The sequence below is a fragment of the Caretta caretta genome, chromosome 1, assembly GCF_965140235.1.
Source record: "Caretta caretta isolate rCarCar2 chromosome 1, rCarCar1.hap1, whole genome shotgun sequence".
NCBI lineage: Eukaryota > Metazoa > Chordata > Testudines > Cheloniidae > Caretta > Caretta caretta.
This window is the reverse complement of record NC_134206.1, coordinates 28,619,952-28,645,700: the sequence shown is the minus strand read 5'-3', so window position 1 is coordinate 28,645,700 and position 25,749 is coordinate 28,619,952. Positions and strand designations below refer to the sequence as shown.

General features: G+C 41.8%; 1 protein-coding gene and 1 long non-coding RNA gene across 5 annotated transcripts in view; one reads left to right on the top strand and one right to left on the bottom strand.

Annotated features, from left to right (window-relative positions):
* Nucleotides 1-12,778, bottom strand: part of PIWIL4 (piwi like RNA-mediated gene silencing 4) — a 70,844-nt gene extending 58,066 nt beyond the window's left edge. For 2 of the 4 annotated variants that reach the window (XM_048843388.2, XM_075126826.1), the window contains exons 1-7: nt 12,368-12,778; nt 10,562-10,667; nt 8,525-8,650; nt 6,497-6,711; nt 5,037-5,158; nt 1,103-1,183; nt 474-671 (exon numbers count right to left, since the gene is read on the bottom strand). In XM_048843388.2, coding sequence (XP_048699345.2) covers nt 474-671; nt 1,103-1,183; nt 5,037-5,158; nt 6,497-6,711; nt 8,525-8,650; nt 10,562-10,667; nt 12,368-12,448 — 929 coding nt within the window. In that variant the 5' untranslated portion in view covers nt 12,449-12,778. Of the gene's footprint in view, nt 1-473; nt 672-1,102; nt 1,184-5,036; nt 5,159-6,496; nt 6,712-8,524; nt 8,651-10,561; nt 10,668-10,729; nt 11,193-12,367 lie in introns of those variants that run through there. The other 2 variants (XM_075126824.1, XM_048843396.2) reach the window with 2 other exon arrangements.
* Nucleotides 12,779-13,783: 1,005 nt separating this feature from the next.
* Nucleotides 13,784-15,004, top strand: LOC125620678 (uncharacterized). The gene is made up of 3 exons (XR_007352291.1): nt 13,784-13,867; nt 14,456-14,563; nt 14,714-15,004. It is a non-coding gene; the product is annotated as an uncharacterized LOC125620678 (long non-coding RNA).
* Nucleotides 15,005-25,749: the final 10,745 nt, after the last annotated feature.

Below are 25,749 nucleotides of genomic sequence, written 5' to 3'. Positions count from 1 at the left end.
CCACAGAACAGGAGGATCATGCAGGGGGAAGGTCAATAATGGCCAGCTCAATCTTCTATTCTAGAGACAGTAAAGTCACAGTGAGGGGAGAAAACTGATGGCCCACTGCCTCTCCAAGGGGCAGCAATTCTCTGATAGGGAGGCTCCCTCTTAAAGAGGCCTCCCATAGGAGTTTCTTTTTCTGGCAGAGACACCCAATGCACTCCTCTTCATGGGACACCCAGCTTTCTTTCATGCCCTCCTGCTTTTGCAGATCTTTCTACTGCAAGACACACCTATAATCTTTAATAGACAGCAATCTCCTGCCTCATGAACACTTAGTTTATGAATGACATAAGAAACCACTACAACTTTTAATATGGACTACCACTTTTAAAGTAGAAAGAAGTGCAAAAAGCCGCTATGCACAAATAGTTCTAGTTGACAGGACACCTGAGTCAACAGCACAGCAAAATAAATAGTGATGGCTTTACCTTGTAAGCACAATAAGTCCTAGCAGCTCCTTTTCACATGTTTGTATGAAGCGCACTCTGTCAATCCTGGTATACAGACTTGTCATGAATTCCAGAACAGTCTCACTGCGAAGGACTTTATGGCTCACATCAGCACTTAACATCACTCTGTTCTCGAACTGTGTAATGGAAACAGCAAATCCTGGCCAAAGAGTCAGTCTTACGGAATGCAAAGAAAAATATTTAAAATAACTATTTTTGAATTAACCCACATTTAACAATGTAGGTCCACTTCCACCATCTCGGCTGCCATGTGTTTAAAGTTAAGTTTTGCACATTTATTGCTACACAAACATGCAAGAAGTATAACCGCTCTCTCTTCTCGCACTGGTAATACAAAGAGTATCACCACTGGCTTGCCTAGCTCCTGCTGCTCTGCGTTACAGTGGAGATTCTGTACCCAAGTTCCTGCTGCAATTTGTATTAAAAATTCAGCACATCTTAAGAATGGCAGGGATGCTGTTCAAACGCAAAGCTCAGACATTAAAACTATTCTCCAGCAAGATATACTGGAAAGGGTTTACACAGTACCATAAACTGTTACCAGAAAATTCTAGAATTAAAGGGAGGAAAAAAACCCCAAACCTTACTTGTGCTGGGGAATTTCCACTGGATCTGAAGGACTGTAGAAGTTCCGTCCAACTTGGTACATGGACAGCTTTTTCCAAACCCTATGTATTAATGCATATTTTTCAACACATCACATAAGTATCATTCTTAGAACACACCGAAAATAGATGATGGTTTTAACTCATTATTAGAGCATTAAATTTTAAGTTAACCAAATTCACAACAGAAGCTGAACTCACAACGCAAGTCTCAAACCTAGCTATATTCTTGACTCCTGGGGGAACTCTGTACAAAAAAATTTAAAAATTCTGCTCACAATATTTTAAAATTCTGCAAAATTCTGCATATTTCATTTGTTAAACTAATGCAATATAAACATGCTGGATTCAATTATTTTGGAAATTTATTTAAATTACAATACAATGGATGGAGAATGGGAGTGGGGTGCACAGGAGGAAATCCCCAAACCCCCTTTGTCTAATAGTAATGTAGCTAGGTTTGAGCCTTTACTTCAAATTATTAATCGAACACAAATAGATGCAGCCATCTCACTAGGAGAGTGGTGAGACACTGGAATCAGTTACCTAGGGAGGTGGTGGAATCTCCTTCCTTAGAGGTTTTTAAGGCCTGGCTTGACAAAACCCTGGCTAGGATGATTTAGTTGGGGATTAGTCCTGCTTTGAGCAGGGGGTTGGACTAGATGACCTCCTGAGGTCCCTTCCAACCCTGATATTCTATGATTCTATGATATGCTCACTGTTACATCATAGGCAAATGAAGAGCAAGTGAGGGTTGGAGAATCAAACTCATAATTTATATTGGCTACTGACCATCTCCAAAAAGATCAGTAGCAAAGAGTTCATGGAGCACATTTTGATAGGAAAATTTGTTCAGTCCAGAAATTTAGACCAGTTCTAATCACTAAAGCACCATAAGCATTTATAAGGCCACACTGTCCTTTACAACAAGGATCCTTTAGACTATTCTGGCAGTGTAAAGGAGCCTTAAAACTTTTACACCCGTTTTATACTCCTGGGGGAATTCACTAAGAACAATGGGTCCAATTCACTAAGCAGGCAGGCTGCTACATTCTGCTCTGCCTAAGGGGATAGAGCCTGCCCTTCCACGCCAAGTGTGCCACAATAGCAAGCAAGACTGACAGAATCTCTCTCTCTCACACACACACGACTGACCAGCCTCCCCCCCCCCGGCAAGCCCCCGGCAGTGAATTACATCTCTACTGGCTGCTCTGGGGGCCTGAACCAATATGTCAGCACTGCAAGGGAAGGGCACATGACAACTCTTGCGGCCCCCCTTTGCTTCTCTGTCAGAAGACATTTTTCTGCAGGGAAGCAAAGAAATATGCAGAGGTCATGAATTCTGTGCACGTGAAGTGGCACAGAATTCCCCCAGGAGTAATTCTTCAAACAAAGCTATCTTCTAGAAACTGCTCAGGGTTCAAGACAGTAAGTTGGACTTGAAAATTAAACTATATCTAGTAAATCTCACAATCTACTGTGCAAGAAAAAAAATTAAAAAGAAAAAGACCACATCCAGATCAGTGACACACAGTCAAAAGGAAAAAAGGGGCAGTTCAAAAACCAATATCAGCTATAATACCTTAGTACAAACTGGAAATACTGCAAGAGTTCAGAACCACAGTAGCTAGTACTACCCCGTTCTATTGAAAGGTCTAAGGCACAATTGATAAGTGAAGTCAAAAAGTCTGTGTGCTGGCAATTTACAAACACTTTTGGTATGGGGGCAATGAGGCCACACAGCTGTGAGATTTGATTAAGACAGTTGAGTTATACCTGCATTATGGAATATAAGAAATGAATTCATTCCAATGGTTTTTATAAAAGAAAAAACATGTCCTTTAACAAATGCACACAATTCCATTAAGTCCATGTATTGAGCTATTAATATGTTAAGGAAGTGTAGAATCTCAAAAATTTGACCAACTTCAAAATTCAAATGGAAATCACTACTGCTGCCCAAAACTCTGGACATAAATAAAGCTTTAATAATAGGTAATACTACTAAATAATGACAGTATCACATTTATCGTAACACTTTCATCAGAAGGCTTCCAAAGCACTTTGTGAACTGTGCAACATAAACAGGAATCACTGCATCCACTAATGAAATGCGGAACCCCACCCCCTCCACCACTTCCCGAAGTGGACCATGGCAGCTGTTTAATAGAGCACACCAACACTACACAATAGTTAGGCTGAGAAGAGAAGAAAGCTTCCTAACAGCGCTATCAAACCCATAATACCTTTAATACCCAAAAAAGTACAAGTCTAATTTATTTATTAAGTAGAAATTTCACTTAATAGGAATAAGACATTCGAGGAAATAATTAATCTCATGGAATCAGATTAAATCATTCGGCCTTAAACATTTTGCCTTATAACACTAATCAGACATTTCTTTAATAATCTAGAAATATACTGCTTTGTATTCTATATCCCACTTCACGTCATAACTTCAGAGACAACAGTCCTTGAACATCTTAAAATAACTACTTCAAACATAATACCAACCTTTTTTCTAAGTATCAGGAGAGTAACAAAACAGAATCCCACAAAAATACATGAACCACAGAAATAAATCAAAGTATTTTGTGTGCAGTCAAAAACAATACAAATTGGTCTAATTGAGAAAACATAGAACATACCAGATTCGCAATAATTTGTTTACACACTTAACACTGTTTCTTATCTTAAGAGCTCAAAGATGCATCCATCTGAAAGGCTTTCCCATTCTGCTCGGACGCACATGAAGGAGAATATTTTATTAGAAGAGTAATGCTACCACACGTCTCCTGCAACTGTTCTCTTTAATATTTAGGTTAAAAGATACTGCATGCCTGAGCACAGTATGGTCCTAATTCTGCTACTAATGAAGTTAATGAGAATTTTGTCAAGAACTTAAATAAAAGTAAGAAACCATTTTGTTCCCTAGTTAGCATTTGGAAAGGTAACAAAACTTTGACACCGGATGAAATTCATGGCTCTGGAGAGGACCTGCACAAAACTGTACGCATCATTTAAATACCACTTAAAACTTGGGTTAAAGACTTACAGACACGTAACGGTAAGTAGGAAATTGCGCAGGCCCACTCACAAGGGTGAATTTTATTCCAAAATAATTATCAGTTTTCTAAAGTGGGTAAGCTGCTCTTTTCTGACTTGACACTATGAATTATTACGTGTCAGTTTGAACTGGTAAAAAGCTGGGTTATGGATACATCTGAGTTCAGGTTTGGTTTAAAAGCAACTAAGTAATACAACTGTTCCTTTATTTCAGGAGATCTCAAACACCAAATTAGCATCCAAATTAGTGCCAACACTGCACTGCACAAAATTTGTATTTGCATACACATTTATGTGCTAGGTAAACCATAATTACTTAATTTGTGTGTAAATATGGATGGGCACAATTTCTTCAGCTGTGTTTGAAAGTGTGGCCCTCTATGTCACAACCCATCAATACATTTTTTTAAAAACCAATATGGAAACTCTTAACCCAAGGTTTACTTAGAATTATGTAAAGAGCTTTGCCCTTATTGACTTCTATTGAGAATGATTTTCACACAAGTAAAAAGACAGCACAGGAAATCTGTATGTTTAATAGTCAACAGTCAAAATTCACTACTGGCTGAAGTGAAGCAGCTTCTCTGGAGTAAATGGTGTTGTGAGTGAAATTTATTTTAAAAAAATCTTTTCCATAACTACTTCTGGCAACAATTTTTTTTTACTATGTACCAAACATCAAGAGATTTTCAACCCACATTTTTACAACCTGAACAATCGAAAAAAATCAGATGCTACTAGATATGCAACTTTTTAGAAGTTTAATTTTCACAAAGTTTTTGATAAAGCCATGTATTTATGCTCCAACTTTAACAGTTAATCTCAAACAAACACTTTCAAAATCACTTACTTTTTGAAGATGATATTGAAAAACTGAATGCACACAGGGGAACTTGATGCTAGCTGATTTGTTAGTGTAATGGTAATATTTACAGTCTCACCTCTTTTCGTTATACTCGATAATTCTGTAACCTAAGAAAAAATTCAAAACAGGTACATACAATATTCAGGCCACATCTTACCTTGAATATAGAATAGTAGTTGTAAAAGTCTAACTGCCCAAAAATGAATCCTATATTACTTTTCAGATAATTTGTCTTTTCATTGATTTTCTGGGATCAGGAAGTTAATATTCAGAACAAGGACTGCAACTAATGCAAAAATTAACTGGTCAGGCAGGCCTTCAATCAACATATCCAGAGCACTGTGTTTATTGGCATAATCATTACTCTCCCAAAGACAGAGCTTTCCTATCATGCAAAGGTGACTGATGATTTAAAATTTATTTCTGTGCCAGAAAACTACTGCTACCGTATAACCCAGAAGAAGCTAAAGGGTTGTGGCATTTTCTTCCATAAACCCATCTAAACAGCTCCCTGGTTTACAAGTCTTCTCCCTCCCACCCACCCCCCCCGCCACTTACTCACCTTTTGTTCCAGTAATATGTTTCAAACTGCAGACTACTGAAACACTTGCAATATTACTAAAAAACTTGAGACTGAGAAGTGCTTGTAAGGCCACCAAACACCGAGAAATATGACTAGAGTGCAATAGCAATTTTAATACGGTAAAGTGAAGCCAGTTCAGTGTGCTATGTGAAGCCCCAGAAAATAAAAAACTGTACATTATACTTCTGTCTTTTTCTACTTTTTAAAAACATATTGTATTTTCAAGCTTTGAAAAGTGTTAGATTGACAGCCCGGGAAACTGATATCCTCTATTAGCTTAATAGATATAACAAACAGTTGAAATGGGAGCTATGCTCAATTAAAGATTGCCAAAATTTATGCATACATGCAGCACTAATGAAATGCAGGCACCTGTGGGTAGAAGGACAGAAGTCAGACAAGACAACCAGCATGTAAAACTCTACACATCAGAAGATGGTGGCCAGGGTAATTTTGGCCAAGGACATTGTTACAAATTCCAATCTCACAGGAAGTGCCATCTTTAGTGTCCTCACAAAGCAGACAAGCCTCATTTTTTGAAGATCCACATACACTAAAATGCATGGAATTCAATATATCTCCCTTGGAAGGATGATGAACTGAACTGATCTTGTTATTTCAATCTTAGTATTTAGCTCACTAGACCATCCTCTCCGGCAGTAGATGCTGCCAACACTAAACAAACTTCAGATAAGAGGAGATGGCTTGGTCACAAAATTATTTAAACTATTTTAAACAAATAAAACAAAAGGTTTTGGGGAGGGGATAGTTTCAGCTCTTTCATCCTGCCAACACAAAGGTCATAATTAAGATGACAGTGGCTTTGTGGTAATGCAACAGTGCACAAGACACTTATCTTCACCTGATTTTCCAGCTTTTGAGAAAGAAAAAGGATAGCTCCATCAAATACTTTGGCTCTTCCAAGAAGTTCAGTATGACCGTAAAGCAAAGCAAGGCGCAGGCGCCTTGATTCCAACTCTGGATTAAATGTTACATGGTATTGGTAAAGCTGCCATTCCCTGGGCAAACCTAAGCTATATAGGTTTGTGACCACTTTCACTGGAATTCCACTGAAGCCTGAAAGAGATAATAAGTTTATTTCTTTTAAGACAAATATTACTACCAAAAATATTTAAATCATGTTAAATAACTACAGGCAATACTTTATTGCCCAGTAACCTTAAGAAACAACACAGAGATCTTTTTGACAAAAAAGTCATCAATAAACAAATACAAGTCAATCAAAATGAATGCCTTACCAACATCAAAACAAGTAGATGGAACACAATGTCTAATGAAAGATAAGATGATACAAATGGGCTGGCAAAAGTAATTTCCCACTGCCAACGTAGGTTATTTTACAAAAATACACTAAATATTAGTTTATTTCTCCCAATTAACTATTTGATGGTGATTGCAAACATACCTGTCAAAAGAACTGAAGAAATGTAAGAAAATAATAATAATAAAGCTCCAAATAAATATGGTAAAATGGGCATTTTGTGTGTATGTATGTATATATATAAAAAACAGCCTTTGATTTCTTATTCTGAAGGATCATGAAGACCAGACCTATGACCAATCACCAGGTTACACACAGAGAGATGCCCTAATGTGTACTGTTCTCGAGACATAACTAAGGAACCCTGCTGGTGTCAGCTTGTAAGGGTTAGGTCAGACTGCCCGCTCGTGGTCTCTCTCGCGCTCTCTCTCTCAAAAAAGCAGTTTTGTAAAATGCTTATTACTACCATATTTTATATTCCAGACAAACCATGACGCATATAAATGGGGTCACTGTACTTAAGCAGAGCAAGTTTGCTTTTAACTGCAAACCAAAACTGTTTTGCAGTATAAAAAAAACAGTACACCACCACAATGTAGCCGATTTTTTCTAAAATGTTCACTCATTCCAGTTATACTTGCCCCTTTGAAATGCATGCTAATGTCTGACTAAGAAATAATACTGTGTAATTCTGTATCATGTTCCATCCAAGGATCTCAAAACACTTAAATATTAATGGATTAAGACAGACAATACCCTTGTGAAGTAGAGTGCTGTTATCCCCATTGTATAGATGGGGAGACTTAGGCATAGAAGGCTTTATAAGTACTTTACATAAAGTCACACAAAACGTAAGTGGCAGATTCAGTAACAGAAGACAGATCTGACTCCCGGTCCTTTGTTACACCCATAAGATCACATTTCCACTTTAGTGGAATTTTGTGTTTAGCAGAGACTATATTTTTCTATGAAAAAATGAAATCAAATGCCCTATTTGTTTGATACACAACATTCTTGATTTTGAACAATGTTGAAAGTCAATCTTTGAATCAGTTTCTAAATACTAATATTTCATTTAACAAATACAAGAGACACATTTATGCCACATTTTACTAGAGAAGACATGTTTATTCTATTTTTTTTTAAACTAAGAAAGATTTTCTCTGGTTAAGATATATTAACCCCTTGGATTCAACAGATCAGGAGCGCCTGCCAGAAGAGCTAATGCAAAATGTATTATGTCATGTCAGAGAAGCTTAACTTCGGAAGCCAAGAAAGTTGAAATATATCATACAAGTAACACAAAGAGAATTTAGATGCCAAAAATTAGACATCTCTGAACATTCTCTTGACAACTTGAAACTCCTGGAAGGGGGTGAGGATATACTCTGAGGTAACAAGCACCGCAACTCCAAGTTAAGGGCTCTCAGCACTTTGTACATGCATAATTTCATGTTCCCATGTACTAACCAATTACTGTGGGCTTGCTGCTGAAACATATGGAGCTCTTGCAGCTCGCTGAAATCAATGGACTACTAGTACTCAGCACCTCCCCAAATCAGGCACTTAGAAGACAAGGCTAACCTGAAGGAAATGGAGTTACTCTACCTGTTTTACAGTCTTTCACATGTGCCATAGTTTCTCTAGTATTTAGTCCCAAATCTTGAAAGTTACATCGGGTCTTTCCCCCTCTCTCCAGCAGTGTGCATCCAGAATCCCCAGCAGAAAGGCCATCTTGAACAGAAATGTGGAAAGAACTGTAAAATGTATTCATTTTTGTAAATCCAGCAAAATAACCTAAGAATTCATAAATTTGGACACAGGTAGTTCTATAGCCTTCAGCCTATTAGCCTTCAATTTTTGTCATCCTAATAGCAAGAATTAGGTTATATAAATGGAATATGTTTAACTGGATTTTATTTGGACAGCAGCACATAAAATATGTAATAACGAGATGCAAAATCACTTTTTAATAACCAGAGCCTGAGCTACCACGATTGTCACAGCAGCATTAACAGCACCTTATTCTTAATGTAAGCAGAGACAGGGTGGGCTCCACCCTGACATCTGGTGGTGAGGTGTGGCAAGTTGTGGAAAAGAACTTCAGGGGCCGATCTCATTTGCATAGGCACACCCACCACGCCTAGAATGAGACCATAGCTGCCCAAATGGTCACTTTGGCTGCTGTGGGATCCCCAGTGTCTCTGTTATTGGGGCAGGAAGAATAAATTGTTAGTACCCTGATTATGGGAACTGTGCTTGGAACTGTACTTGGCCTTTTTGTTATGATGGAGGACTCACCATCAACTGAGTAGCACTCACTAGGCAAGGGACATGGGTTCCAAAACTCTGTGAATTGAGAGAGACTTGAGACAGGTATTAGTACCTGGTGGTGTAGGCCCCTTTGTGAGGGTCTGAAGCACCAATTGCACCTCTGTCTCTCTCCACTGTGGAATGTCAGAGCTAATTTTGGGTCTATTAAGAGTTTTGTTACAGGTACTGTGCTGAATTCACTTCAGCCTTATGGTGCACCAGCACTAAGGCTCCCACTACTATGAGCTGAAATCACTGAGCACTGTGTCAAGTAGTGGGGAGCTGGAAGATCTAGTGTGCAGTGGAACTATTTGTGAGACGGTGGGGTGAGCAGAGCTGTTTGTGAGACAGCGAGCTGAGCGGAGCCGATCGTGAGACAGTGGTGTGTTCGTGAGACAGCGAGCTGAGCGGAGCCGGTCATGAGACGGCGAGCTGTGCAGAGCGGAGCCGGTCGTGGTGGAGCGGAGCAGAGCCCTGTGGGGCAGCCGGCTTCAGGACACGTAAGGTGCCCCTTACCTCTTTCCCCCACACCCAGGCACATTTTAGCCAGACTGGGGAGTAACACTCTGCAGATGAACTTTTGAACTCCAGGGCTGGACTTTTTTTTGGACTTTGGGTGATTTGGGGATTGCTGGACTCAAGAGACGTTTGGGTTCTGGGACTCAAGAGCCTGAGGGAAAGGATGTGGCCCAATTTTTCTGGGGTGGGTCGGTGTTCATGGTTTGGTTAATGAACACTAGTTGTGGTGTTTCCCCAATTTAATGCTGATGTTGTTTACCTCATGTTATTAAAGATTCTCTACTACACCAAGACTCTGTGCTTGCGAGAGGGGAAGTATTGCCTCCTTGAGGCGCCCAGGGGGTGTGTAAGATTTTCCCAGGTCACTGGGTGGGGGCTCGAGCCAGTTTTGCATTTGCTTTAATGAGAGGGAACCCCTGTGTACTGAACCCGGCCCTTGCTGCTATCAACTTGGCCTGGCAGAAGGGTTACATTAAAGTAGTTTAAAAAATAAATTCCTTTTTAAAGACAATGAATGTCAAGATGTTTTCACATTTTTATACAAGACTTGCAACTCATTTATGTCTTTATACTTCATTCTGTCTATAATTTCCTAATACATGTTAATACATTCACTTAGAAAACAAGCTACTTTACAGTGGCTAATAATAATAAAATAATTACCTTATTATTAATATGTATTCTACTAGCACCAGGAGCCTCAGTCATCGACCAAGACTATTGTGCTATGCCCTGTACAAACAGAGAACAAATAGATAGTCCCTGCCTTCAAGAGCTTTCAAAGTAAAGTAATTAATGCAGTTGATCTCTTACATCGCTGAGTAAGTTTTGTTGTTTCCCTGAGGCCAGAGGAAGTTGAGGCTTCTTTCTCAGATTGCGAAGTCCTAACAGCTATGGGCTCGTCACTTCTCAAACAATCCTATGAGATATAGATAAGGGATGTCCGTAAGATGGAAAATGGCTTAGTTACAAAATACTTACTCGGTAGATGGCCCATTGTTGTAACAACATGATACATGTTTTCATAGAAGAGATGAAATTTCACTGCTGAAGGAATGTTCTCTGTGTATATAAATCTCCCCACTGTATTTTCCACTGAATGCATCCGATGAAGTGAGCTGTAGCTCACGAAAGCTTATGCTCAAATAAATTTGTTAGTCTCTAAGGTGCCACAAGTCCTCCTTTTCTTTTCACGTACAGCACAGGTGATACTGTAGAGAAATTTCAATGCTGCACAGAACAGACAAAGATAGCTATTACAGAATAGAAACATTACAGTATCCCCCAGCACATATTTAACTTTAAGCCTGTGCAGAAGTCCCCCATGCTTAAACAATTTCCTGATTAAGACAGACTGCTGAATCACAGCCTCAGTGAACTGAGATCATCTCATTCAGAGACCTGCTCAAACAGAAGCAACAGAAAGCCTCTGAGTCAACAGGAAGAGACAAAAAGAAAAGGAGTACTTGTGGCACCTTAGAGACTAACCAATTTATTTGAGCATGAGCTTTCGTGAGCTACAGCTCACTTCATCCGATGAAGTGAGCTGTAGCTCACGAAAGCTCGTGCTCAAATAAATTGGTTAGTCTCTAAGGTGCCACAAGTACTCCTTTTCTTTTTGCGAATACAGACTAACACGGCTGCTACTCTGAAACAGGAAGAGACAGGTACCAAACACTGGAAACAAATACAACCTGTCTACTACTTTAAAATTTTCAGTTCAGGAACTCTAAGAGAATTCACCCTAAAAACCAGCATTCTTCAGGTTTTTCAAGGGATGTTAATAATAAGAGTTCTTTTTCTTTCTGTATTTTTGTGACTACATGGATATTCTACTAGTTGAAAGAAAACAATTTTGGTGCTTAGTTTTGAATGGCAGATGTCACCCCTTCTTGATAAGGCAGGCCTTTTTCACCCATTCTCTATTATCAAAACTAAATGCAGAGTGGCATGACAGAAGGGGCATGTGGACAAATTATCCTGGGAGGACTATTAATTCCACCTTCAATGCAGGCCACAGTTTTGCAACGTTGGTTAAAACCAAGCAGTATTCATGGTACAATTTTGTAGTTTGTGTCCTTTAAGGTGGTTTACAAAGGAAAGCAGATAAACAGCACAAAAGTGTGAATATTTTTGTATTTCTTGCTATTAAAGGAAGTTACATTAGACTTTTTTTTTATTTTGAATGTCAGTGATTAATCCAAAAAGATAAATTAAGTCATATGAAGAAATGAAAGGGTGCTGGCCTTGAATTTGCACTCAGTGTCAACAGCTACAAGAACCAGTCTCCACTCTCTGGCTCAGATCCTTATACCTCACACCAGGGTGACTGGGGGGCCACTGGGGAAGTGCCACATTTTACCATCCCCACCACTCGGGGAAGGCAGGGGATGACGGCTGTCACGGAGGAGCGAGGCCAGGCGCCCCAGCAGTGTCCAGAGACCACCCTGGCGGTCAGGGGAGAGGAATGAACTGGAACAGACGGCACAGAACAGGGAGTCCGGGATCTGTCCCGGCCCGGGGACCGCCCGTCACGCACCCAAGACCAGGCCCCCCCGAGGGGAGCACCGCATGCCGGGGCAGAGGGCACGGGGCACGTCACGGCCAGGCAGTACGCACCGGCCGCCGTGGGGAGCCGGGCTGCCCGGCGGCGCCCGGGAGGGCTTGTCCCCGCGCTCGCACGCGCGCACGCCCGGTCATGTCCCTCGCCGAGGCGCCACGCGCCGCCCTGCGAGCCGGAGACACACAGACACACAGCGTGTGAAAGACGCTGCCTGGGGCGGGGCCGTTACACCACCGCGCGTCACCCCAACCGGCTGCTGCCAGCGGCCCGGGTCACCGCGTGGCCGCGCTGGGGCGGAACCGGCTCCGCGGGGACGGATGGGGTCTCGTGCGGGCTGGAGGGGCTACGACAGGGCGGCAGACACCGGGTCCGCCAGGCGGGGCGCCCGGAGACGCCTCAGGGCCTCGCCCTAGGAGCCGGTGGAGAACGGAGAGGCGGCTCCGCGCGCTCACCAACCCCGCCCGCAACTGCCCACGCGCTCCTCCGCACACACGTGACACTGCGGAAAGCCACGCCCCCTCCCCAGCAGCCCTACCTCGCCCGCTCTAGACTAGGCGCGCGTTCCCCTGCAAGCCACGCCCCTACCCACCCCTTGGTCCCCTTCAGTGATACCGCTGCGCGGGAGAGTTGCAGGCACGTGACACCTCCAGAGACTGGCTGATGCTAGGGTTGAGCAGCCCGCCTGGGGCAGGGCAGTGGGGCCTTCTCCATGTGGAGCCGACCCCACGGTCGGGATAGGGAGAGCCCTGGGTAGGTGGCAGCCACACAGAGCCGCTGCCGCCCAAGAAAGGCAGAGAGAGCCTCCCCTTGGAAAACTATACTGCAGGCACGTTTAGGACATGGGGTGGCAATACCAGGGCACATCATGACATCACAGCCCCGCCCCAGGGTGCAGTGTCACCACAAAGTCACAACTGACATGCAATGTCATGACAGAATTGCTTCATGACTGAGGTGTGATCTTGTGACAGTCACCTCACGATGCCATCACAACAGTCGCCTTGCACCCAGACATGAACAGCTCATGCTTTCAGAAAAAAAGAAGCAAATAGATCCCAATACCTATGATGTATTTGTTATAAACATTTAGTATGCTAAGCAATGCAGCATATTTTTCCAGGCTCTTGTCAGTTTAATGTATAAGACATATACATACACATGCACGTATCCTCTTGGTGTTCACCCAGTTACAGTGGGAAGGAGACATGTGCTTTCTCTGGACATTTTTGCTCAGATCTTTTAATGAACCAATAAGGAGATGGCTTTTGTGGGCTCTAATATAGAATAGGCTACCAAATTAAGTTGCAAATTTAATCCTACACAAATCTCCCCACGGTAGCCTAACATACTACAGTCAATTGTCAGGACTATCTTGAAGAGATTTCTTATCATCTCTGTTAGAGAAACGCTGTGCATTTCTCTGAAGTTCTCCAGGTTGTGCAGTGAAGATCAACAAGCACAAACATGTCTGCACATGCCAGTTCTTGTTTTGTTCAGGGCTTGTAATACCTGCTTGTGGCACACACTGAATTCCATGCACACTATGAGATGGACAGGTAAAACATTTGTGAGCTTTCCACTTCTATGACTTTAATGCTTCTAGGTTTTCCTTCATCAGAGACAACAGATTCTGGACATTTAGTAGACTTGCTTCCTTGGCTGCATTTTCTAACTCTAATCTTATTTAATCTTGGCATGGAACTGCACCTTAAATCAGCTTGGAAATTGTGTTAGTGCAGAGGTTCACTTGTTAAGCTGCGTTTCTGACCATGAGCACAAGACCCCAGTGCTCCTGGCTTTACACTGTCTGCTGGTTACTGGATTGAGTTTAAGGTGTTGTAGTCATATCATAGCTAACACCTACCCTTTGGAGAGATCACCTTTCTTCCTGTGCCATCCTGCCACAGCTAGTCAGAGGGAATACCTAAACTGGAGCCCCCTTAGTTTGCAGAGTATTTTTTGTGAAGGGCTCTAGACTTTTAAATTCATTTTTCTCCATCTCCATCCAAAATAGCCTAAATCTGTTACCATTCAAGGCTCATTTTTCCTAGCCTTTTTGGGAAAGAGGGGTGAGCTGAGATCTGGGACAGGTGCATTGGGTGTAAGCAACTGTTACTGGTATGATGTTTTTCTTTTCTTCCTAGTTTCCAGCATCAGAACATACTGGGTCAGACCAAAGGTCCATCTAGCCCAGTATCCTATCTTCTGACAGTGGCCAATGCCAGGTGCCCCAGAGGGAATGAACAGAACAGGTAATCACCAAGTGATCCATCCCCTGTTGCCCATTCCCAGCTTCTGGCAAACAGAGGCTAGAGACACCATCCCTGTCCATCCTGGCTAATAGCCATTCATGGACCTATCCTCCATGAACTTATCTAGTTCTTTTTTGAACTCTGTTATAGTCTTGGCGTTCACAACATCCTCTGGCAAGGAGTTCCACAGGCTGACTGTGTGTTGTATGAAAAAATACTTTCTTTTGTTTGTTTTAAACCTGCTGCTTATTAATTTCATTTGGTGACCCCTACTTCTTGTCTGCAGTCTGCGGGGTTTATTTTATTTCTGCATTCATTTACTATATTTTAATATATGTTAAAGGCACATACAGCCCTGAACAGATGCTTTTGTGCTTGTATCGATTTAAATAAATAAATTCTGCTGCTGGTGTACAAGCAAAATAAAATGTTTTCCAGGTAGAGGTAGTCAATATTTATGTGTATTCATGTACCTAAATTACATTATAATCTATGCAATTAATTGTGCCTACAGTTGCCTCCATTTAGAAGCATAATTACTTAATTGCACCAACAAATATTGGAGGTTGAGATTGAGATTTGGCTAAAAGAGCACTCAGGATGTTTGATTTCAGTCTCTTTAGCAGCATTTTCTAATAGATTTCAGGAACACAGGTTGTCAGTGAACAGGGTTTTTTGTTTGCTTCATGTCTGACTTGGGTGGTGCATTGGAACAAATAACCCAGTGTTTAGATGAGCTTGAAACTTGGACGAGGGCCAACTCTCTGTGACTGAATGTGGAAAAAATTGAAATTATATGTGTGGTTTTTGAGAAGTAGCCAGAAGTGGTGGTGACGTTGAACCTGACTGAGGGAAGGCAATTACTGTTTGTAACAAAAGTGTATAGCTTAGGCATATTACTAAATCCCAGGCTGCTTCTACAGGCCCAGGGAGCAGCTGTGGTTAAGAGTGTTTTTTCCGTCCACGTCTAGTAGGAAATGTATGTCCTTTCCTTTCCTATATGAACCTTTCAACAGTTATCTATGCTTTCTCACAGTGAGATTGGAATACTGTAATGCACTCTACATACTCACTAAAACACCTTAGATTAGAAACTGAAGCTAGTGCAGAATGTGATGACCTCAGGGCTGTCCTTACCCTTACGCAAAGTACGCAGCTGCGTAGGGCACCAGGAAATTTGGGTCCTGGTGCCCTGTGCAGCTGCGTGCTGCTCCAGCCCCTGCTCTGCCTCTTCCCCACGGCCTCCGCTCCACCCTCGCCTCTTCCCACTCCTGCTCCACCCCAGCCGCTACTCCTGCTCCGCCCCAGCCCACCTCTTCTTGCCCCCACCCCGCCCCTTCCTGGCCTCTTCCCACCCCTGCTCTGCCCAAGCACCGGCCCCACTCCCCTGAGGACTGAAGCAGGGCCGGGCCTGCACTCACGGGCAGCGGGAAGTGCAGCGGCCCAGCCCCAGTTGCGACGCCGGTGAGTGCTGGGGGGTGGGTCCCTCCTACCCCCCAAGCCAGCCCAGCCCCCCGACCGTGGAGTCCTGGGGCCATCCCCTCACGGACCCTGCTCCTCACCCCCCGCCCCCTCCCAGAATAGCTAGGATGACCTGCACAAAAAGACAAAAAGACAAGTTTCAGGCTGAGAGTGTGTTACACCACAATTCTAGTGGTCCCAGCCCAAGCCCTAACATCTACACTTCAATTTTATAGCACTGCAGCCTCGGCACCACGAGCCTGAGTCACTGACACAGGCCCACCGTGGGTGCTTTACTGCAGTGCAGACATAGTCTGAGAGTCTGCCTCTCTCCTTGTGCAATACTGCCCCAGTTAAAATCCATGAAAGTACTTGAGCTAGAGACCCTCAATATAAAAGGGAGGGGATTGCTGGCAAAGTATTCTCTTTGATTTGCCAGATGTGTTACGCTTCAGGACATTTTTTTCCTCAGGCATTTAACAGTTGGGTTGAGGGTTTGAGAGGTCTGTTGCTTTCTGTGTAGTTTACGTTATCTTCTGGCATGTATTTATTTTAGGTTGGAAAGAGCAGTTAACTCCTTTGAGATTTTACTGTGAAATTAAATTATATTAGGGTACCCAGGACATGGGATGGGCACCTAGTTATGTTTATATGAATTAGAGCAGTGGTGGGCAACCTGTGGCCCATCAGGGTAATCCACTGGCGGGCCGCAAGACAGTTTGTTTATATTGACTGTCCGCAGGCACGGCCACCCACAGCTCCAAGTGGCCATGGTTCACTTTCTGGAGCTCCCATGGGCCGGGAAGGGCGAACTGCAGCCATTGGGAGCTGTGGGCGGCCGTGCCTGCAGATGGTCAATGTAAACAAACTGTATCGCAGGTTGCCCATCACTAAATTAGAGTAACTCAATAAATAGCTAAATAAATACTGAGTGTAACCTTGCCCTTAATTTATGCTCACTTGTAAGACTCTGGCCTTTAAGAATCTGGCCTAGAATGTGTGGTTGTGTGGCTGGCCTCACCTAACTGTTCTCCTTTAGCTTGACAGCAGAGGTTGCCACAATGTAGCCTTATGGAGCCAAATTCAGCTCACAGTGTCTTTAATGTGGCACTGGCATCTGAAAAAAACTATGCATACCAAAGGAACTGGGAGAAAGATGGGGCATGATGAGATGATATTTGTCACACAGGCCACACCTATGTAGAAAAGAAACAGGAGACTGTGGTCTGATTTATTCAAGGCAAATTAGATATGAATCTTGGGCTCTTGGCAAGTTGCCAAAGCCAATGTGACAAAGTTTGAACTTCCTTGTTCCACGGATTTGGAGGAAAAGTCCCCGGACACCTTGCAAGAACTTCATACAGAATCATATATTTCCTGTGAGAGTGGTGTGATGGGTTTGGTCATAGGGACCCCCTTGGGACTGTTACCTGACATGCTGGAATTACCGCTGAGCCCGTTTTCCCTGCCGGCTTGGGACTCCAGAACCTGGCCTTGTTGAGCCAGAGATGCTTGCCTTCTGCAACACAGACCCAAGTCTGGTCCATGCCCCCAAAGCTGCAGACTTTAACCAAAAACTGCTCAGCAGGTCACCTATCTCCAGCACCCAGACACCCAGTTCCCAATGGGATCCAAACCCCAAATAAATCCATTTTACTCTGTATAAAGCTTGTTAGTGTTAGTCTGTATCCACAAAAACAACAAGAAGTCTGGTGGCACCTTAAAGGCTAACAGATTTATTAGATCTGTTAGTCTTTAAGGTGCCACTGGACTTCTTGTTGTTTTTACTCATAAGCATATTTCCATAAAACATATGGTACTGTCACAGGTAGCCATTTACACTTCAAGCTTATATTTAAGGTCTACAACCCCACAATATTTTTTTCATAATACAAAATCATACATTCAAGTGATTATACAGTAGAACTTCAGAGTTATGAACACCAGAGTTACAAACTGACCGCTCAACCGCACACCTCATTTGGAACTGAAAGTATGCAATCAGGCAGGAGCACAGACCAAAAAAAATAAAAAAGCAAATACAGTACGCTACTGTGGTAAATACATACTATTAAAAAGAAAGGGAAAGTTTAAAAAAAAATGTTTGACAAGGTAAGAAAACTTTCTCTGTTTGTTTAATTTAAATTAAGATGGTTAAAAGTAATGTTTTTCTCTCCATAGTAAAGTTTCAAAGCTGTATTAAGACAATGTTCAGTTGTAAACTTTCGAAAGAACAACCATAATGTTTTGTTCAGAGTTACAGACAACCTCCATGCCCAAGGTGTTCATAACTCTGAGGTTCACCCGTAGCTTGAAAACTTATTTTTATCTGATTAAAGCCTTCTTAAAAGGTCCTTGTTGGATAAGATTTGAGAGACATTGCACCCAAAATAAGGGATTTCCCTTAAAATACAGAATAAGTGGTCTTATTAGTTCTTGCACATAGTACCAGGGTCTTGATGCAGTACAGTCTGCTGTAATAGAGACCACATGCACCGTTTTCCAATGTGCATGGGGGTGCTCGATCCCCGGCTCTGCCTCAGGCCTCAGCCCCACTCCACCCCTTCCTCCAAATCCCCATCCCTGCCCTGCCTCTTCCTGCCCCCACTCTGCCTCCATACCACCTCTTCCCACACCTGCTTCACCCCCACCCTGCCTCTTCCCTCCCCGTTCCACCCCCTCCCTTGAGCGCCCTGCCCTCGCTCCTCCGCAGTGCCTCCTGCACGCGGCGAAACAGCTGATCATGGCTGGTGGGAGGCTCAGGGAGGGAGGGGGAGGTACTGATCAGTAGGGCCCACCAGTGGGTGCTCAGCGCCCACCATTTTTTCCCCATGGTGCTCCAGCCCCAGAGCACCCACAGAGTTGGCACTTATGGTAGAGACCACTGCAAAGTGAAATCTATGCAGAGAAGATTTTATGAGGTTCTGCATGAAGCACACAAAGGAATACATATCGAGCCATAATATTATTGCTTGCCATTTCCTGCACTGTATATTCTGTAATCTTCATGTCTGCGAAGATCAAAGCAATTAACATGTACTTTACCACAGTGCAAAGTACATAAATCTGAGGGTAAGTATCTCCTACGCAAAGGCTGTATGTGAAAAAGAACAGTATGACCTTTATTTCAGTGTTCCCTTTCAAACCAAACATGTCAGCTGGTTCACTGTACTTAGTACTGTACCAGTTCTTTAAAAAAATATGAATGAACTGGATCGTTCGTGATCATGACTGTACTGTGGCTGGATTAGACAAATACAGTACCACCTATGATTATGATGGTATGTAAAAATGGGCTGCAGCAAGGAAGAACTCCTGTACCCAGCAAAGAGGCTTAGTTAAAACATCACAGCACAGAGAATTCTCTCTCTGAGGCAAAATCCAGGGGATTATAAAACACAGAAGCTTATCTGAAGGATAAGTGAGAGCTCCAGCAAGTACTTCAGATTAATAGAGTTGTCACACAGTTTATCCAGGCAGAAGTCACAAGAGTCAGACAGTTTTAAGGAGCACTCCTCTTCTTTTATTTGTATGTACTACTGTGGTCCCTTCTCAGTGCTTCTGTAGAGTTTGTTATCTGCAGCTCTCTTCAGAATACTTTATGAACATTAAACTAGGGTTGTTGATTAATCACAGTTAACTCATGCAATTAACTCAAAACAATCATGATTAAAAAAATTAATCATGATAAATTGCAGTTTTAATCACACTGTTAAACAATACCAATTGAAATGTATTAAATATTTTGGATGTTTTTGTACCTTTTCAAATATATTGATTTAAATTACAATAACAGAATACAAAGTGTACAGTGCTCACTTTATATTATTTTTATTACAAATATTTTCATTGTAAAAATGATAAACAAAAATAGTATTTTTCAATTCACCTCATACAAGTACCATAGTGCAATCTCTTTGTCGTGAAAGTACAACTTACAAATGTAGATTTTTTTTCTTACATAACTGCACTCAAAAACAATGTAAAACTTTGGAGCCTACGAGTCCACTAAGTCATATCTCTTGTTTAGCCAATTGCTAAAACAAAGTTTGTTTACATTTACGAGAGCTAATGAGGCCGCTTCTTATTTACAATGATTTGATGGCATGAATGATCTCTTCCTTAGTGTGGGGTGTGGGTGGAGGTTGATATCAAGATATTCTGCCTCCTGGATGTTTGCTTCCTCTTTAGGTGACTCCCTGTTCAGCAAGTCTTTGAAATGCTCTGTCCTGCCCATTTCTTGTTCTTTTTCGGTTGTTAGCAGGTGTCCTTGTTTGTTCCTGATAAGAGTGTTTGTTGGTGTCTGCCATTTCCCACTGATAAGCCACGTCATTTTGTAGACGGTTCCTTGTTCACCACAAGCAGCTGCATCTTCTGCTTGTGTTGCCAGATTATCTGTATAATGCCATTTGTCCACTCTCACAAGGTGTTTGACATCCCGGTGTGCCTTGCTATACTGCTCGTGGTATTTGTCCTTTAGCTTCTGGGATTTTGTGTCTAAAACTTTTTTCTTCAGGACTCATCTGGTTTCTATGGTGTTCCATGTGCTGGGTGTAGTCCACTCCTTCCTTCTCTTCTGCTGGTAGCCTAGACAGGCTTCATTGCTCTGTTTATTAATTGCTGTTACTTTGTCCCACTTCTTGTTGATCTTCTCATCTGCATTCCCCTCCTCTTCATCAAGGTCTACTAGTGCTTGAAACCTGTTCTTTAACTGCAGAACGAAGGCTTTCTGTATTTCAAGGGATTTTAGCTTTATACACTGTGTTTTATAATGAACACTCCAAGCCTAAGATATATTTTGAACAACATGAAAAATAGGATAGACCCTGGAAGGACAAGGCGGGTCAGATCCACTAGTGATAACATCCATCAGCAGCATTTTTATGCTAATGACTTTAAGGCACGACCACCTCAGGCCAGATTCAGATTCATGATTAGCAATCAAATGCTCTACACCCCATTACTAATCCCTTGAGTCATCCAGGCCATGGTTTGCAGAATTGTTTTGTTATTTGTATACAGCTAGGTATATGTAGAAAACTAAACATGTGGAGGGGTTCAATCATAAAAATAATGTTATGGACAGTGTACTGTACAGGTGCATTTTACTGCTAAAACACTGGCACCACTCATGAAAGATATTCCTTTAGCGCAAGAGGTGAAAACTGGTGCTTCAGGCGAACACAGTCCTGAGTTTTAACTCCACATATAACCATGTGACCACAGTCATGGATTCATAGCATTTAAGGCCAGAAGGGACCACCAGGTTATTTAGCTCTGAGTGTCCCCTGCCTCGGTTTGCTAGAAGCTGGGAGGGGACGACAGGATGGATTTCTTGATGATTGCCTATTCTGTTCATTCCCTCTGAAGCACCTGGCATTGGCCACTGTCAGAAGACAGGATACTGGGCTAGATGGACCGTTGGTCTGACCCAGTATTGCCATTCTTATGTTAGACTGACCTCCTGCATATCACAGGCCACACCATCATCTGTAGTATAGATGATGCATGTGAAGTTCTATGCAGCCACTGAATCACTACAAAAAGAAAAGGAGTACTTGTGGCACCTTAGAGACTAACCAATTTATTTGAGCATGAGCTTTCGTGAGCTACAGCTCAGCTGTAGCTCACGAAAGCTCATGCTCAAATAAATTGGTTAGTCTCTAAGGTGCCACAAGTACTCCTTTTCTTTTTGCAAATACAGACTAACACGGCTGTTACTCTGAATCACTACAATTGCTTTAAAAAGATCCCCCAATACATTTTTATACATTCTGCAAAGCTTACTTCTCTTGCTTCTTATACAGATCTTTGTTAAAGGATTTAGTCTGCTACATATGTTCAACTTCTTAAGCTTCTCTAGAGATACTGAAATTATACTTAAATGTATTGCAAGTGCACCGTGGGCTGAATACAATAGTCATGAACACATAACTTGTGAATATATTTGCATCTGCTTATGTGCTGCACAACTATAGTTTGTTGGCAGATGCACTTGAATATAAAATAGGAAACTCCCAGTACCTAAGCTACCCTCCCATCTTCATAATATCTTTAATAAGCAGTTTAAACTTATCCCCTTCACCTTTCGTAGGTGGCTTTGTGAAATTACCCAAGAACTGCTTCATTAGAATATATAAAATCTGTTCCTTTTCCTTGTTTCTTTGTTGTTTATTTTATTTATTTTTTTGTAGCAGCCTTACATCCGTTAGAACACAATATGCAACAGGTATAACCAAGAAAATACATTTTCCTCCAGCACCAGATGCAGTAATGAAGTATGTTACCAGTAAAGATTCTCTCAGCACACCCTAAAACACTGAGCCAAATTTAGCCTTGATGTAGGTGGGCATTAGGCCACAGAAACTTACGTACTTTGAAATGTCTTGCTTGTATTTTCTAGCTGTCTGACAGATATTTTTGTATAGATTGTATACATAGAGTGTAACATTTTCAAAAATGCCTAAGTGACCTAGGAGCACACGTCCTGTTGACTTTTAGTGTGCTCTTAAATTACTTAGGCACTTTTGAACATCCCACCCAAAGATAGGAGCTGGCTATATTCAGTATGGTAACCTATTCAGAGAGGCATGTATGTGTTTATGTTGACTGAGGTTTAAGTAGCACATGCCTTACAAATAGCCTGAGGGCCCAGATATACCCTTGGCAGCCTATAACTGCTCTGGGAGTTAGGCATTAGAAGAAAAGCAAACAAGGGATCCTTGATGTGAGTAACTGACTTTCTCCTGGGTGGGATAACACTCTCTGCCTTCCTTCCTTCCTCAGCACAGCTAGAATTAGAGAGCAGTGTGGAACCCGGTTGCCCAGGAAGAGACTAAGGTATGTAGGATTTGCAGTATCAGAGGACAGGGGAAAATATATAATGAGCACAGAAGATACACCTCCCATAAATGCCACTTGGTATTAATTTCAAAAAGTCCTACAGAAAATCCAAAAAGTAGCATTACAAATAGTACATTGGGTCATCTTCCCTCATTGATTCTCCCTTGCTCCTTGTGAGATGCTCCGTCTTGTGTCATGGGCAGCATGATTAATTCAGAACATAACAGAGTTACTCTAGGATATATTGCAAGATGACAACTACACTAAAATGACACTATGCCAAATCTTGCCCAGTTTACACAAGTAGTCCCAATGAAGTAAAAGAGATTACTCCATGAGTAAGGCAGACAGAACATGGCCTACAATCGTACAATGGTACAATCTGATGCTGCCTTCAGAGCTAGTTACAACCTCAGGCATATCTTTGATAATCATTATTTCAAGAAATTATTATGTTGATAATAGCATATACTTTCTGTATTATAATCATTTCACTATTAGTTATTATTTATTCACATTCTGGTAGCACCCCCACTGTGCTAGGCACTGTCCAAACACACAGGTAAACACAAGCCCTGCCAGAAAAAGCTAAAAATCTAAGCATGGGTCTTATCCTCTGCACTCCTGTAGGTTTTTCTGCGCAAGGGTCTCAACATACACTTTACAATCATGAATGAATTAAACCTCTCATCACAACACTTTTGTGGGATAAATCAATTTCATTCTCCTCCCACCTATGTGCTTTAATCAGGAGACTATGCTTCCTCTTCTAAAGATATGTGCATAAAACTAAGATATTTATTTAAGAATTCATCAGTGCCTGCTGTTTATTTCTCACATCACATCATAATCTTTAATTTAAATATCATTCTAATTAGCTGCTGTGGAGGTAATTAAAGTGTCACAACAAATTATAACAACTGCAGGCAAAGAATCTTTGGGAAAAATATATGTTAGAACCTAAGAAATGGTGTGTTAACTTTAAGAAAATCTAATTTTTGCCAGCATCCTTAATATTCTGGAGGAAGAAATAGCTGAGTGTATAATATTCCAAAAAAGAAAGGAGGAGTCAAATTCTCAGTTGTTGAAGTCAGTTATGTTGATATACACCCACTGGGGACCTGTATCTGTATTTCAGGTAATTTTGGAGCTTCAGGTGGAAAGAGACCTCTCAAAGGAGGGGTTGCTTTATGAAATCCTTAAAGCTACTGCTAGAACCAAGGAAAATGTAAATAAACATTTTAGGAAATTTTATTCCTAACCAGAATTTGATAGATCGATTTGAAGACAATTGCCTGTAGCTCCATGATAAAGTTCAGCAAGTACTTTAGACTAATTTCTAGCTGCCCACTTTCTAAAATGGAGTAAGGTGAGTATATTAATGGCCTGACTTTTAGAGGCGGACAGCAACCCCAGCTCCCATTCCAGTCAATGGGAGCTGCAGGCTCTCAGCCTCTTTGAAAATCAGGCCAAAAAAAAGAACCAGATGCCTGAGTTTGCAAGCTTTTTCTATCTTGGGCTAACACATTTCTGTCGCTTGGCCAATAGTGCTTTCAATACCCTGAACTAGGTGCTGTAAATAAGAAAAGGAGAGGAAACTGAGAAAACAGACAACTCGACCACTCCGCTTTTTCATATTTGAGTGCCATGAGTGAAGATCTTTGTTGATGTCTCTGCATTGGCCAAGGCTCACTCTATTGGTTTTGTCAATGTGAATTCTTTCCTTTCTGTCTTAAGTCTTGCAGATTTTGCCCTTTCATGGGCATGCCAATTTTGCCCAAAGCCCACACCCAAGCCTGCTATCCAACACATTCATATATTTTTTCTTATTCTCTGTCTGCCTTATTGCAGAACTTTATAAGAGACTGAAAGCAAAATATTTCACACTTGGGCCCAGAAAAGAGAAGAATTTGACGTGCACAGTATGGTGTCATTTCAAGAACTTTAGAAGGGCAAAGGGCTTTCTCATTTTTGCATGGTCTGTTAAAACTAGCTCCTGAGCATGGCACTTTTCACATGTCTTCAGTGGGAGTTAAACTGATGAGGGCAGAAATAAATACACTGGGTGAAATCCTGGCCCCACTGAAGTCAATTGCAAAACTCCCATTGACTTATAAGGCCATGATTTTACCCATCTTAGAAAAGCCTCTTTCCTTCCACTCCCTAAAGCAAGCAGCCTGTTTTAGGATGGGTTGTAGTGTTCTGCAACATTCTTTGAAGGACTTACATTCCATGGACATAGTAGTATTTCAGTTGGGATAAACCAGAGACATAGGAGGGCAGCATTAGAGACGTGTTTTGCCCAATGTACCAGGTATACTGGCAACACTCAAATGGATGAAGAAAAGAGGATTGATGGTCTCAACTTTTCAGAACAAAAGGGGAAATATAACCTAAGGTAAGAGGCCGGGTGTTTATCTTAGCATGAAAATCCAAAAAGTGGTTTTAGTAATTCCGTACATGCACCTAAGGAATGAGATAGACACTTCTTGAAAAGTAGTATTTTTTTGCTTTTCTATAGCACTTTCTGTTCAGTGATCACTAAGCATGTTGGAAATATTAATTAAGTCTCATACTACCTTTGTGAGGTAAGTATTATTAACTCCACTTTACAGATGCAGAAAATTTAGGTACACAGAGCCTTATCCAAAGTCTAATGAAATCAAAATTCCCAGGGTACATCTACACTGGATTAAAAGAGCTGCAGCTGGCCCAGGTCAACTGACTTGGGCTCATGGGGCTTGGGTAGCAGGGTTAAAAATTTCAGTGTAGACATTTGAGCTTGGGCTAGAGCCCAGGCTACAGGACCCTACCCCCATAGGCACGGGAACTAGGGGTGCAGGGGGTGCTGCAGTACCCCGTTTTTGTACATGGTCCCGCCC